Below are 14506 nucleotides of genomic sequence, written 5' to 3'. Positions count from 1 at the left end.
ATTTCGAACGAGTTAGGGACCGGAGATATATCAAAGTTTTCCGCACTTTGGACATTATCCAGGATGTATGGACCGAACGAGGAGTCGCAAGGGAGCTGGAGAACTATGGACGAGCATGGGACGTGAAGAAGGAAGCTCTTACTTTGGTGGCCGAGTATCCAGATAAATCAGATATTTTTATTATTTACCCTGATCAAGATGCAATAAATTTAGAAATTAAACCTCCTAAACATTCGACACCAGGACCCGATTCACGTGAGCCTTAAAGAAGAAGGTTGCCCTCCCTTCTTATCATACCTTCCCCCATAACTCCCTAAATTCCTAAAAACAAAGCCGATCAAATTCGTTCCAATGACACAACCTAAGAATTTTTTGCCATTTTTTGCCAGGACCACGATCAAGAGGGATCTAAATCCTCTCTATCGGGGCAGAAACGGATTGCCGTCGATCTTTCTCTGATCCCCAAAATCCAAATCCATTCCCAGTCGGATATGGGGCAGCCCCGTGCTGGCGCTAATCAGGTTAATAGATTTCCCTCTCGAGTGTTCCACAAAGCTTATTAACGTTTACAACAGTTATCGTTAGCTTACCGTACACCTCGGCAATAACGAAGCCGCCGTATCGTGTATACGTTCATGCGCAATCCCGTCCACGAGCGGATAGGGTGGTCAAGCACTGTACGGTAATAATGACCGCGTAATTTACAGCTCGCACGTGGGCCTTTCAACCCCCATTTCGGTGCCTCTTCACCCCCGGTCGTGCCGGAAGTGCGGAGACCAGCAATCGATAATCGATACCTCGAAATCCTCCGGGATCGGCGTTTCCTCTATCGGCAAATTAGACTCTCGTCCTTTACGAGAATCCTGGAGGCCCCCGCGATCGGCAGGCACTCGATTCCTGGACTTCGACGGGACAAGATACAGTTTAGTACTTCTTTTCTGCCGTTTACGAGGTCCCATGGAATTGCCTCCAAAGGAGGCCGACTCTATCGACCCGGGAGATAGGATTGTCAAGAAACGCGTAGGCGTTTCTGCGTCAAAGGACACGTTTAAAAACCCCTATAAACTGGGGTAGGACGAAAAACGTCAAAATGGTCCTGGGAAAACGCACGTCGAAAGTGACGAAGTGGTGCCGCCGCACGCGCGAAGTGTATATCAATTTTATAGCCACGGTGCACCTCATTCGCGCGTGCAACTCATTACGTTCCTCGTAACCGTTACACGGTGGACAGAGTAACGTTCATTGCAAAACAATGATCCACAACAACGTCGGCCATTAATCCCGGGAAATGGACTTACCGCGCGGCATTTACTACGTTTGCGGCACCCACGAGTCGTAAAATAACTCAGTCCTCCCGGCATATCGATATTAAAAATAATTACTGAATTATTTCACGACTCAACTCCCTGGATAAAAAAACAGTTCCTGCAGCTGAGACTGCTCGAGCCGGAGATACGGAAAAGGCACGGTACATCCGAAAGGCTACGTTGTATGGTACGGTTAACTATTCTACCCGAGGCAGAAACTCCGAAAAGCGTCCTGCCAGCAAACTGAGCCCCAGCTTACAAACTTCTCGGCAAAACGACTCGACGCCCGTTTTTCCCCCGTCTTTGGAACTAGTTTCCCTCAATAGCGTGCAATGGGCAAATTAGCGAGTTTCGTTTCTTCCCGCCGACGCTAAGGGGATGAGAGAAAGGAAATCAGTCAGTCTCGGACGTGGAGGAAACAAAATCGGATAAATAAGATTTCTCTGAAAGCTTGGAAAGAGGGGGCTTCCGGAGGAGAGACTAGGATAGGTGTCAGGAAGGATCTCATTCGGTCAGGAAGGAAATTCCAAGGCTCCTTGTGGAGGTGGATCCGACTCCTCCCGGAAATGAGTTCTACTTCTGGTGGAGACGAGTTCGAGAGAAATGGCGATTCGGAAGTAGTTTCCGGTCTGCCTAAACGAAGTAATGGCAGGGATGGATGGTCCTTTCAATTAGGATCGTTAGAGGGTCTTTCGAAACCTCTCGAGGACATCTCGGGGTTCGTTTGGCTCTAAGAGTCGGTTAATGCGAGTGTCTCATTATGGGGACTCGTTATGCGCCCAGCCAGGTTCTCCTCTCTGGAAACTTCTTTGGGGAATTCACGCTTTCGCGATCGAGCGCTCTAGAGATTCCGATAAAGCGTTACGGGGGACCGGGGAGGGAGAAGGAAAGCTGGATTTCTCGACTTCGATGAACCTTTTACGAACCCCAGCTTGCGAGCGATCGGCGCATCTTCGCGGGAGGTGTTTGCCTTTTCCATCGTAAAAAGCTGCGAGCACCGACCCAGCTAGGAAAGCTCGACTGGAGAACTCGCAAACGACACTCGGACTCGACTCGAATCCCGACTTATGACTTTTTATTCTCGCCTTTCCCAGCTAAGCTCTTGAGAGCGCCATTTTCCACACCCCCGAGTAAAGGACCCTTCATCCCGCGATGCGGAAAACGGAGCTATCGGCATTCAGACAAACTTCTGGCCGTTTCATTTCCTCTAGACCACTCATCGATAAGTCCCGTGGACACTTATATCGATCTTCAAGCAGGAACTTTCTGAAAAGTCGACCGATCTGGATAACCCACGTCTTAACGCTAATTCCTGCGAGATTCTGGTCGCCGGTCAGGAGATCGAAGGACCCGAACTGGACGGCTCTAAAGCTCCGGCAAGTGCTGTTAGGGTCCACCAACAAGGAAGGTACTTCCCAAGTTGGTCATCCATCCCCAAGGTCTTATTGGCCAGACACTAATTGTCGAACTCCGAAGCTCGACTTAACCCTTAACTTGGAGGTGGCTCCTAGGATCCTGGTGAATTATTATTTTCCCTCGATTCGAGTGAACTTATCTAAATACAATTTTAGAAACCATTCACAGGGGTTGTTAATTAGGGGAATTTACGCAGGAAAGAATTTAAATGGGTTAGATTGGGATTTTTTTTTCTTCCTGGTCTCTCCGTGGTTTTCCGATCAGGACTTCAGGGAAGACCTCAAGGCACTTCTTTTAGAATGAAGTTCGATTCCCGACTGAAGTATTATATTATTTTTTTATCGGAAGTATTATATTATATATCCGAGGCAGCGGAGCCCTGGAAGAGGAAGTTCCAAGACGCAAAATCCGCGAATCTTTGGGCGGCCCTTGTCGGAGTTCCTCCATGATTTCGGCTACGTAGATCACCTCGCTCGTTTCCGGAGATCGAGAGGTCGTACTAAAGCTCCCCGACGGACATTCGACAGAACATGCCAACGAGGAAAGTGCTCCTCGAGATAATAATTGATCCCCGAAGTCCCATCGACCGGGAGATATTGCCTGGACCTCAACGAGAAGAGACCATAGGATGGGCGAGGACTCGGGAAAAGGAGAGCCTCGAATGAGGGATGGCTAAAGTGCAAGGCAGATTTATTAACCTCCGACTGGAAAATATCTCCTCGAGAAGAAGAGTCGACGAATCTACATTTTAATCAGACTTGCGAATCGCAATTTTAAATCCGACCCGAAACCGTCGCCAATCTAAAGGATCGATCTCATCTACTCTTCTAGACAATTCCCATTCGAAACGTGTAATTATATTTATTTATTTATGGCATCCTCGAGAGCCTCGGATCCGGCACATAATTATCATATATTATTATTAATAAATCCGATTAATAATTTAAATTTTCTACCGTGCAGCCTCGAAAATTTAAACACGTGGCTTCATTAAGGGAGATATGTCCTTGTCTAGAATTTCTAAGACACTTGCATGATGCTCATTGACCATTACCCCATAGACTCGAGGGCTCCCGTGATTCCTTGACGTGCAATACACGCGTGCAAACGTGCACACCCCAACCAAGCAAACCGGCCCTAACCGCGAATCCTTCCGGCGTAACCTGCGGTTACGTGCTCGCCTAATCGCGTTAAGCATCGTCATACATGCCGCATATATCGATCGGAACATCAAGTCACCTGTCGGATCGATCGTTATCCGATAGAACGACGTGACCATTTCACATCGTCGACCCGGACGACCCCACAACGTTCACTCGAAAATCAAATGGCTCATTTCTACAATATACCTATTACTTTTAATCTAGGGTTAAAGATTTGAAAATGCATCAATCAAACAATCGAGGCATCAGTCGGATCGATCATTGGCTAATAGAACGATGCGATCACTCGAAAATCGAAACAAATTCCACTATATATTTCTTATATTTAATTTGGCAGCAAAAAGTTGCAGTTACAAGTGTAAATGTAGAGCAGGCCAGTGGACAAGTCGGGAGACAAGAAGACAAAGTACACGCGACTCGTCGATCGATTCGCGAGCAGGTCAATCGAATGATTGGTCGAGATCGCAAAGCCGGTCAACGAGCGGAGGTATGGATAGTAAAAGCAGGTCGACTGACGTAAATCGGGTGATTACTACTCCTGGTCTGATCTTACGCTTGGCTAATCTCCGGTGCACTTGCCGCGGTGGTCGATGTCGAAGGCAACGATCGATCGATTCGTTAAGGGTCCCAGAAATCGTATCGATTTGTCGACCGACTCGTCGAAATCGAGAAAGCCGACAAAAAGGCGTTCGGTTTATTATTTCTCCCAACGAGGGGATAAAAATCCCCGATAAGGATTTCGTACGATGTAAAGGTAAAATACTTTCATTGCAGTATGAACGAGGCGAGTAAATTGGTAAAGGGGAAACGAAGGTAAAACGAAAAGAGAGGGAAAAAAGAACGTATGAAAATACGAGGTGCTATCACTCGGGGACGGTACCGATTTATTCCACTGATAAGAAACGCAACGGCGAACCCTTCAGGGGTAAGGAAAATACCCTTATTGGCTGAAGAGGGAAATGGCACGATCCGTGAAAATCCTAGAAAGGGATCGTTTAATCGAGATTAGTCGTTGCACGGGGGTTGAGAGGCGTCGCGGAAGGCGCCGGGGGAACCTCGTCCTCTTCGCGGGGTGGAGGGCGCGGATCCACCCCCGTTTGACAAATGGCCCCGTGAAATTTATCGGCCGTACGACCGCCGGGAAAGGCGGATTTTCTAGGGCGTTCCCTCATTAAGGGCGCTCCATGGCCCGATGAATCGGACTCACCCCGGATGCGACGATAACGGGGGTGCAAGGGATCGCGGCTCGTTAATTATCGCGCGGGGATGACCCGGTTCCGCGGGATGGAAACCGCAGACGCGGAATCGCTGCGAGGTCTGGATAATGCGGCGGAAGAAATCGGCGTTTCGTTACCAAATGCCTTTTCGCTTGCTCTTCGTCATATCGAGATTTTTCGAAAACGGAATTCCAGACGAACCATGATAAGGTGAAGAGAGATAATTTATCAAAGTATATCCAGTCGATCATAAGGCGACACGGAAGTGGCTTCCGAGGGGTCTCGTAATGAAAACTTTTCTCCATACTGAGTGTACCGAATCATTTGAAATCTTACCACGAGAACGTAGAGACTAAGGAAGGTACTCACCCCAGTGGAATTTCAATTTTTATACAAGATTTAAAAAATTCATATATGTAAATTTGAACGATCCATCCTACAGATTCCAGTGTTATGTCTTCTTAAAAAGGGTCTACGTGTAAGTTCATGATCCTGGGGGATTTAAGGGGCAATTTTTCGGGTCCTGAATTCCGAGCCGAATGGCGAACGTCCCGTTCTCCGGAAGACTCGACCGGCTAAATCGGAAGTGGAGCACTAAAAGGGCTGTCTCGTTTGTCAGAAAGGTCCGATTCAGCCCGATTGCTTCTGGGCCGTTAAAATGTTATAATCCACGCGGGGTGCGCTTCTTTTCGTCAAAGGGCCCGGTCTCGAGCCGTGGAATCGGACAATTCCAATTGTCCCCTCTCGACTTTGTGCAGGGACGAAAAAGGAGCAGCGATCTCGTCGGGGCAGAAAGAGTCACACTCGGCCGGAATGGCGTCCTCGAAAGGCCGCTTTCGTAAAAGCGGATTCGCGGGACTCCCGAACAAGTTCGAAGTTCCCCATTAATGAGGTCGCATTAACTCTCCGCCCGGCCGCGCGAACTTGTTCCGAACAATTGCGACCCATGGCGCTCGCCGGCGCCGATTCGGACCGGCTCGTTTGCAACTTCGGAAATTTCCCCGACAGCCCGTTCAAGCGGATCGTTTCGATTCGACGATTTTCAATACACCGGCCTCTATCTTCGTCGCCTACCGGCTGCTTCGGTAAACTAGTAATGAACGAGGCGCCGCCATTTTGGTACCGCCTCGGCGTGAACTGGTCTTTGCGCACATCTGAATTCCCCGACCCACCCCAATCAGGAAATTCCCCCGTTTACGTGAATCGCCGAAATTTCCCGAATTTATTTACAAGATTCCCCGTTTCATAGGATTTAAAAGCTTCATCGAGCTAAACGAATCGTGTGCTAATTCGAAATTCGGAATGAATGGATTTTCTAGTTTAAAGGGAATTTTCCTTTAATTTGATTTTGGAGAATTCCGACGCGAATCGCCGAAATTTCCCGAATTTATTTACAAGATTCCCGTTTCATAGGATTTAAAAGCTTCATCGAGCTAAACGAATCGTGCGCTAATTTGAAATTCGGAATGAATGGATTTTCTAGTTTAAAGGGAATTCTTCTTTAATTTGATTTTGGAGAATTCCGACGCGAATCGCCGAAATTTCCCGAATTTATTTACAAGATTCCCCGTTTCATAGGATTTAAAAGATTCATCGAGCTAAACGAATCGTGCGCTAATTCGAAATTCAGAATTAACGGATTTTCTAGTTTAAAGGGAATTTTCCTTTAATTTGATTTTGGAGAATTCCGACTGGTGGGAATGAATTTCTCTGCAGTTTTCTGGTTTTTTAAGGCGTCGCTATGGGGAACTTTAATCCGACTGAGAAACTCGTCAGAAATCCCTATCGGGTTACATCGTGTAAAAGTGGTATCTGGTCCGCTGTCGGCGGACTAAGTAAGTGTACGGAATCGGGTTTACAAGAGGACTGGACGAAGCTTCAAAGCTTGCGGACACTGGAGTACACAAACGCGTCGTTCGCAAACACAACGTACTCGCGTTATTCCCCATCGACGAAACACCAAAGCGCAAACGAGGGGACAGGCTTGTCGGTGTACTTTGACATTGCTTCGCAGGATACGAGAAGGGGTGTCGCATTACCGTGTTACGACGACCGGCTGAAACTTTACCCAAAGCTTGACTCCCTCGGAACTGTCGGCTCTGCAAGCACAGGACAGCTTGCGAGAGAAAAAGCATCTTAAGGTGCCTGACACTCAGAAAAAGTGAACAAAAAATTCGTCCCTAATATTCAAGGGTCCTTCTCTTGGCACCAAATTTTCGGTGGACGAAAAAATTTCAGTTTGAAAATTCAAATCAAAATTAACACTTTCATGGAGAACGTAATGGCGTCCCGATATTTATCAGTGGAGGCCCTCCACCCTGTAAACTTGCATTGCCTGGATACCGACCGCGTTTCATCGGCCCTGTCCCAACTCGAGGATAATCAAAAGCCGTCAGTCAGTCCTTTGACTTTCTACAAGTCCGAGTTTTGAAACAAATTCAATCGGAAGTTTCGAGAATCAATACCGTCGGCATCAACAGTAAATATCGATGCGCAATTAAAACCCTTCATATTGACACGGGGCGAAATGAAGTACCGAGTACCGAAAAATCCGGGATAAAAATGTAGCAAAAATGTGGGACACCTCCCAGAGGTCCAGAAAAGGATCTCTCCCTTAAAGATCCGTTTCAATTTCCTGATCTGCATAAAAGTAGCCTAAAAAGTTTTGCCGAATACCTTCTACGCACTTTTTTCTCCCTTAGGATGATAAGAAAGGAGGAAAAGGATCGAATGGAAGATCCCCAGAAGGAGCGTATTTACATTCGCGAGCACAGAAGGGACACGTGAACTCGCCTACACCTGCGAGTAATGTGAATTTTGAATTTTGAATTTTACATATTCCAGGCCAGAACGGACGCATTTGCCGTAAAGAGTGGCCACGAAACGAGAGAAATGCCCAGGCGAGATGTATGTTTCGGTAATACCGTGGCTTTATGCCTGGCCTCCCTTTCCCTGTATAATCAGCCGTCCACCCGGGGGCATATTTAAATATTCCATCCAGTTATTAAATTGCTGTCCCGCGCCCGGTATATACATAATCCACCCTTCCCACGTTTCTTCGTCCCCCCTTTTCCGTCCGCACGCGGGTGACGCGGACATTTCGGCCAACCTCGTCGACGGCTCTCCATGGTACGTTGTTTTAACTACGTCAGTCGGTAGTTACAGCGTTACAACGTAGCTGGGCGGTAGAATTTTCAAATAAACCCCGAAAAAACAATGTCAAGCCATCAATCCGTCACTCTTCAGATGCGTCAATCTCCCCTCTTCACTTTTTCACCGCGCCACCGGCAATTTGCACCCCGGACGTGCCCTGACTTTTAATTGGCTCCCGCAAAACGCATTTGACCGAGGGTGAAATGAAAAGGGTAAATAAATTAGAAGAGGTTTGGTTAACCCCACCGAAACGGGCGTTCCACCCCTCCTAAGGTCGGCACAGTCGGGATTAAAGCTTGAAACGAAGGTTTCTTAATTCTTCTTCATTTTTATCTCGCTGCTGGGTAATTTCAGAGATTACGTCCTCGGCTGTAATACCGGATTAACATGAAACCGTGTTACAGTTTCCGGGAACACCCCTGAATGGTTCCAGGGCGTCGAGACACAAAGGGGTGTTCTCCACCCCTTTAACCGCCCCATGTACCTCGCTTTTATTACGGGGGGGTCAAGGGGTGCCGTTGACTCCATTTTGAAACGTCGATGCAAGGGGAAGGTTTCAATAATTTCGATCCATCAGACAGGTCTCCATGTATTCCCGATCTCGTACACATCGCCCGGTTTAATTAATCCATACCAAGGAAAGTTAATTTTAATTTCAAACACTCTTAAACGCGTTTCCACCCCTCTCGAGTCTCTCGGCCGTGTAATTGCACGTTGTCAAAGCGAAGGAAGAGGAAAAAGTACCCATCTTCGCGAGGGGGCGAATTTATTCTACGCGTTTCCGTCCGTCGTGTTTAACAAAGCGGAAGGAAGTTGGGAAGAAACGCTAGAACAATGGGAGGGGGTGGAGTGGTCCAAGGAGCGCAGGAGGGATGCAACGAGAGGAACAGAAAGGCAGATAAGAAAGTTCTTTTGACGAGGGTGGAGCAACGATTGGTCGTTAAAAACAGCTTTATTTATTCCAAAGTTTCGCATCCCCCGAACCGCCCCGTCTCGCAATCGTCGCAGTTTTCTTCGACCGTCGGATTAATTAAAATCAGCCAACAAATAATGGAGAATTAATCGGCGAAAGGGCGGATCCGCAAGGGCTGACGTCGCGGCCCGTAATTGCGGAACTTCCGGGAGGGAAACCGGCAGCGAAACGCACCGCGGGGGTGGCTGAAGAGCCGATGAAGTTCGACCACTTGTTGAGAAGTTATTCCGAAGTTGAACGCTGCCGTTCGCAATCGGAAAGAGGATTAAGTCTTTCGGGGCCTCCCCCGAGTTCCACCCTTATTTCGAAATTCACGTCGCGATCGCCCGACTCTCCAAATTGAGGGAAATTCGAAGAGCGTACTTCTTTCGGTCGAGGAAGGACTGGATTTAAATTTTTCCCTGGGAATTTATTTAATCAGCAGTTTCTTTCCAGATTCGAGGGGACTTGGCGCACCCTCAGGTAGAGGGTGCCTGCTTTCTCCTGGAGCGAAACTCAGAAACGAGGGGGCAGTCGAGGGAGGCTAAAAGGTCGATCGAGTTCGACCACTTGTTGAGAAGTTACCCCAAAGCGATCAGTGGCTAGTAATCGGAAATGGGATTAAGTCATCTCGAGTCGCGACTGGATGCTGGACGAGGGGATGAATGGGTTTCCAGGGAAGGATTTGGTGGTCGCTCGGCTTCAAAACTCGGGAATCCAGGAAATCAGATTCCGATCCATGGACCATCTTTTACTCTTCTACATCTTCGCACTTTTGACAGGAGGAAAAAACGAAAATTACGGCTCGACGGAGTCCGTTCCAAAAACGCGATTGCGGGGGAACGTGTGATTAGCCTTCCCATTCCGAGCAGAAGTACAATCATAAAGAGTACACTCTGACTTTTGGACACCTCGGACGAAATTTGGCCGTAAAAAGTCCCACCAGGTCGGGATGAGCTTCTCTTTTCCTCGTTCCAAGCCGGTGCTGTCTGAATGAACTCTCGGCGGGTGTCGTTATCATGACTGGCATTGGGTAGGTGGGAACTTTTGGCTCGTGCTTATGTTGGCTCCGACTCGACATTCCTCTCGGGCAATGAGTGCATACATTTCGAGAGGGAGGGTGCATCGTAGTTATGAGTTTCCACGGAGACAGCTGCAGCTCGCGCGGGTAATCGAGGTTATGAGAAGCCGCGGGTTCCCCTCGGAAATATCAGTCAGAAAAAAATAACATTAAATTCATAAAGCTCCCAGGAACATCCTAATTACCTTTGTTGATTGTTTTTTTTTTTTTTTAGTTGTCCATACGTGATATATAATTTTAACCGCGTATTATTCCAGAGAGCGAAGCTCAGGTCGGAGTTTTCGGGGGAGCCTCGAGGCGTCGAGTTCGACCGCCGTCGGTCCCCTTCCGGAATAAGAGGGAGGGCTTCTATTATTATTAACTTCCGGCAAAGAGCCGTGCACTCGGTTTCCGGGCATATTCGTAAAGTTTCAGCCGGGGGGCCGAAAGCTGCCGGAACTTTTTCGCGGTTTTCGTTCTCGCAGCTCGTCGCCCGGGTCTTTCTGTCCTCGGCTACTCCCCTCGTCAAACCGGGAAACTGCGAACTACGAACTCCTAGGTAACCGCGAATCCGTCTTGGTGAACATCTTCTTGAAGGGTTCCGGCACGTAGAGGGAAACGAACATCGCCCCCCCGGGTCTGCCGAATTGAGGGAATCTCGTTAGAAAACGCAAACAATCTTGGCGAGATGCCGAACTAGGTCGGGCCGGGACGAACGGCTTTCCTGGCGAGAATTCTGCCGGATATTGGCCGGCTGCGGGGCTCGATATACGGGAATATCTCCAACAGGCCGACTCCAAGACACCCTCGCAAATGGGGAACGACGGGGTTGGTTTTTCATCAAAATGGAACCAGCCGAAAACGGGGCTCGATCGACCAAGAGACGCCTTGGCCCGATGTTCCCGATGCAAAGTTCCATCTCTAACACTTTCCCGTCCTAGAGTTACTAAAACTTATTTTTTTTAATTTTATACTGATTATATTAATACCCACTCTGGGGGTTGTTTAATTTTCACAAATAGTGGAGAGAAAAATTACGAATCAATTTCCAGCCCTTTAAATCCCAGTTCCACCGAGGTGCTTGAATTTTGATTAAAAAGTGCCGGGATTTGATTAAGTCGCTTAATGCTGTCGGGGGAAATAAAATATGCGAGAATCGGAAGAAACGACGTACCCCTCCGAGCTTCGTTACCGCAAAGAGAGAGGGAAACCTCGTACCTTGTTTTCCTCCCATTCCGAGGTAACGAAGCGCGACATGCCGCGCGCTCTTTGCGTGTTATTTACTAAGTATTTAGCATAATTGGAGGGGGTAGGAAAATGAGAATAACAAAGTGCAACCCCTAACTGTGTGATTTTTTCGCACTGCCGGGGATTCGCGGACAACTGTCTGGCTTTGGTAATTACCGAGATCCGGGGAAAAGCTTGCTTCTTCGAGGCTTTGATTAAGATCGAGGGTAGATATATTCCAGAGCTTTGGCTTTTTCCGAGTGGAAAGTGGAAACTGCCGAATTTGCTGGATATCGGGATAGATGGAAATCCTGCGGTCACAATTACACCCTTCGAGTTCATCGGATCATTGCCATGGGTCAGTACTCCATTATCGGGAGCTTAATGGGGTCCATGGGCCGCAGCTTTGCGGCGCCGTTTTCAGCCCGGAAATGGTATTCGTTCCCGTCCCCCTTCGTCCAGGGGAAGGTCTTCAGGGTCCGAACCCACGGGGAAGTCGCCGGAACCCTCCGCTTCTATTTTCAGAATTTTCAAAGCTTCGCCTTCCGGTCGAAAAACCATGGTCGATCGTTTCCCTAAGCTGAAAATCAAAGCTGGAATTTCATCGAGACCTAAGGCCTGTAGAAGTTTCGCTGTACTGGTTTCTCAACCCCGAACTTCGGAGACCTCCTGACTGACCTGACTGGGAAATGGTAATTTCCATCATCCTGGTCATCAGGGGAAGTTTAAGCCTGCCGGCAATCAGCTCGCAAACCCAGTCAGCACGGGAGAATCGAACTAATAGAGATCCCGCGTTTCATTAGGAGATCCCTGCCCATTATTCCTGGCAGACCCATTACCTACAAACCAGTGACCTATCTAGCCCGGACACCCTCGTCGACGAACTTCACCCTGAAGAGGTGCAAACGAACTTTGTCTCTCCCAAACGACCTGGGAACGGGGACACGTGCCCTGGAGCAAAAAGGTAGGAAAAGATGCTAACTTACCGCAGGTGTAAACCACCTTGAGATACGCCTTGCTGTGGGGTCCACAAGTGTTTTGGAAGGTGGTGCCGTTCGCCACCACTGTGCACTTTCGCTGACCATGGCACTTTTGCATCATCGTCTCCGTTGCATGGCTCGCCAGGCAGGCTGTGAATCGTTGCAACGAATTAATTACCGATCGATGATTTAAAATTATTTTTATATTTTCCGGAAACTTAATCTTCTGAACGGGAGAAATTAATTCCTTTGTACCGTAGACATAGGTCTTTGTTTTCGTGGCATATAGAGGTACCACTCAGCGTTTGCATGTAATCAAAATCGGACGTGCATGCAACATGGAATTGCCTTTTTGAGACTGCGAAACGAAGATCGAAAACGAGCACCACCATTATGTTCAGAGATACTCGAGGCGTCCAATTCGTCGTGACGGAGTTCCAGGAGTGCCCAGCAGAGCGAAGAATCGCCCTATATCGTAAAGCACCCGTTAAGGGTGTAGTTTAACCCTTCCGACCGGACTCACCAGCCCGCCGGACAATGACCCCCTCCCTGGTAAGAAGGAGATTTATTCCTCGAGGAACCGGGGACCGAGATTCACCCTCCTGGAGAGTGGTTCTCTCCGGAATAGAGGGACACTTCGGAGAGTCTCGACAATTTCGAGAGGACATCGAGTAGGTACCAATTGTGTCCGATTTAAATGCGAAGATACCTAAATCCATGCATCCCGAAGAGTGATTATCGTTAACATGACCGCCTTTGAATTTTTTTTCCCCCCTTTTTGGTAACCCTCGCTATCCAAACTCTATCGAGAAATGGCACCGCGGATTTCTTCGATTAATTTTGGAACTTCTCTTTGATCTCCCTCTTATCGACAGGTACTACACTCGAGGCCGATGGAAGAGCCTCAACTTTTGTGGATCGCAGCTCTGGGGGATCGTAAATAAATCTCTTTAAACTCGGAATCCATCTCCACGGAACCCTCTTATCGGTTGAAGTTCTCACTTCTGGGGCGAGAAATTCGGAAGCTGCAGTCGCGAGACGAAATAGAAAATCCAAAGATGCGACCAACCACCTCGAAAAGTATTCCGAGGAGAACCTGGGCATTTCAGTTTTCGTCGGAGTGAAAATCGTATCGCAAACTGCGTCCTCCGTGTTTCAAGATCCAAACAAGAAGCGAACTGGAAGTGGAAAAGTCCGCGGTAACTCAGATGTATTTGTACTTCCAAAATAATTTATTTTCCATTCTCTCTCCTCTTCGTATCCTTCCCAACCCGGCTTCTCCTATCCTCCTTGCATCCTACTGTTCACTCGGATGAATTTGATCAATTCCGTAAATTAGGGCAGAACTAAACCAGGTTAATGGCACGGGGTCGTCACGAAGAGTTACAGCCGGGGAATGAAGGATAAAAAATTGAAAATAAATGTTCCACCGAGGTACACCGGGAGATAAAAATGGGAACCTGAAGTAGTTCCGTCTACTTACTCTCTTCTTCAACCCCTCGGGGTTGAGGGCACTGCACAGATTCGAACTTTGTCCTGCCATAAGCTGCACTGTAAATGGCCACTCTGTACAAGGGGTTGCACACCAGGTTGATATTGTCGTTCTCGCAGGCTACCTTGCTCCTAAACTCGTCTGAAATTAAAAATGCCTTTAATGAACCAAAATTATCTTCGGCAGATTTTTCTACAGAAGCATAATTAACTGGTAAGGGGAAAAATTGCCAAAGACGTCCTGGGGCCTACGAAGGATGTCCCCGTAAATTTTGCTCAAATTAAGATTAGTAATTATAATAAAATTGTCCCGCCTAGGTTTTTTCCAGGGTCGATGTAGTCGATAATGGAGCACGAGGTCGAAGATTTCTTGCACGAGGTCGACGAAGGATGTTCCCTTCTGTCGCCGACAGTGAAGCTTCGCGTGTCGATGTTTTGCAACTCGGGAAATTCCTGGAGGTGCTACGTCGCATCGCTAATAGCTTAATTCCTGGCGAATCGCGAGTTCCCAAGTTCCCGCTTAATGGAGTTGTCCCCAAA

At 48.0% G+C, this 14506-nt stretch overlaps 1 protein-coding gene across 3 annotated transcripts in view; it reads right to left on the bottom strand.

Moving 5' to 3' along the window:
• Window positions 1-14506, bottom strand: part of LOC105699862 (protein eva-1) — a 115045-nt gene that overhangs the window by 17345 nt on the left and 83194 nt on the right. For all 3 annotated transcript variants that reach the window (XM_012425243.2, XM_023434388.1, XM_012425244.2), the window contains exons 4-5: window positions 13959-14108; window positions 12482-12625 (exon numbers count right to left, since the gene is read on the bottom strand). In XM_012425243.2, the coding sequence (XP_012280666.1) occupies window positions 12482-12625; window positions 13959-14108 (294 nt within the window). The remainder of the gene's footprint in view (window positions 1-12481; window positions 12626-13958; window positions 14109-14506) is intronic.

The sequence above is a fragment of the Orussus abietinus genome, unplaced genomic scaffold (assembly GCF_000612105.2).
Source record: "Orussus abietinus isolate OABI.00-Male unplaced genomic scaffold, Oabi_2.0 scaffold10, whole genome shotgun sequence".
Taxonomy (NCBI): Eukaryota; Metazoa; Arthropoda; class Insecta; order Hymenoptera; family Orussidae; genus Orussus; species Orussus abietinus.
Note: the sequence above shows the minus strand (reverse complement) of the source record. Positions and strands in the feature narration are given on the sequence as shown.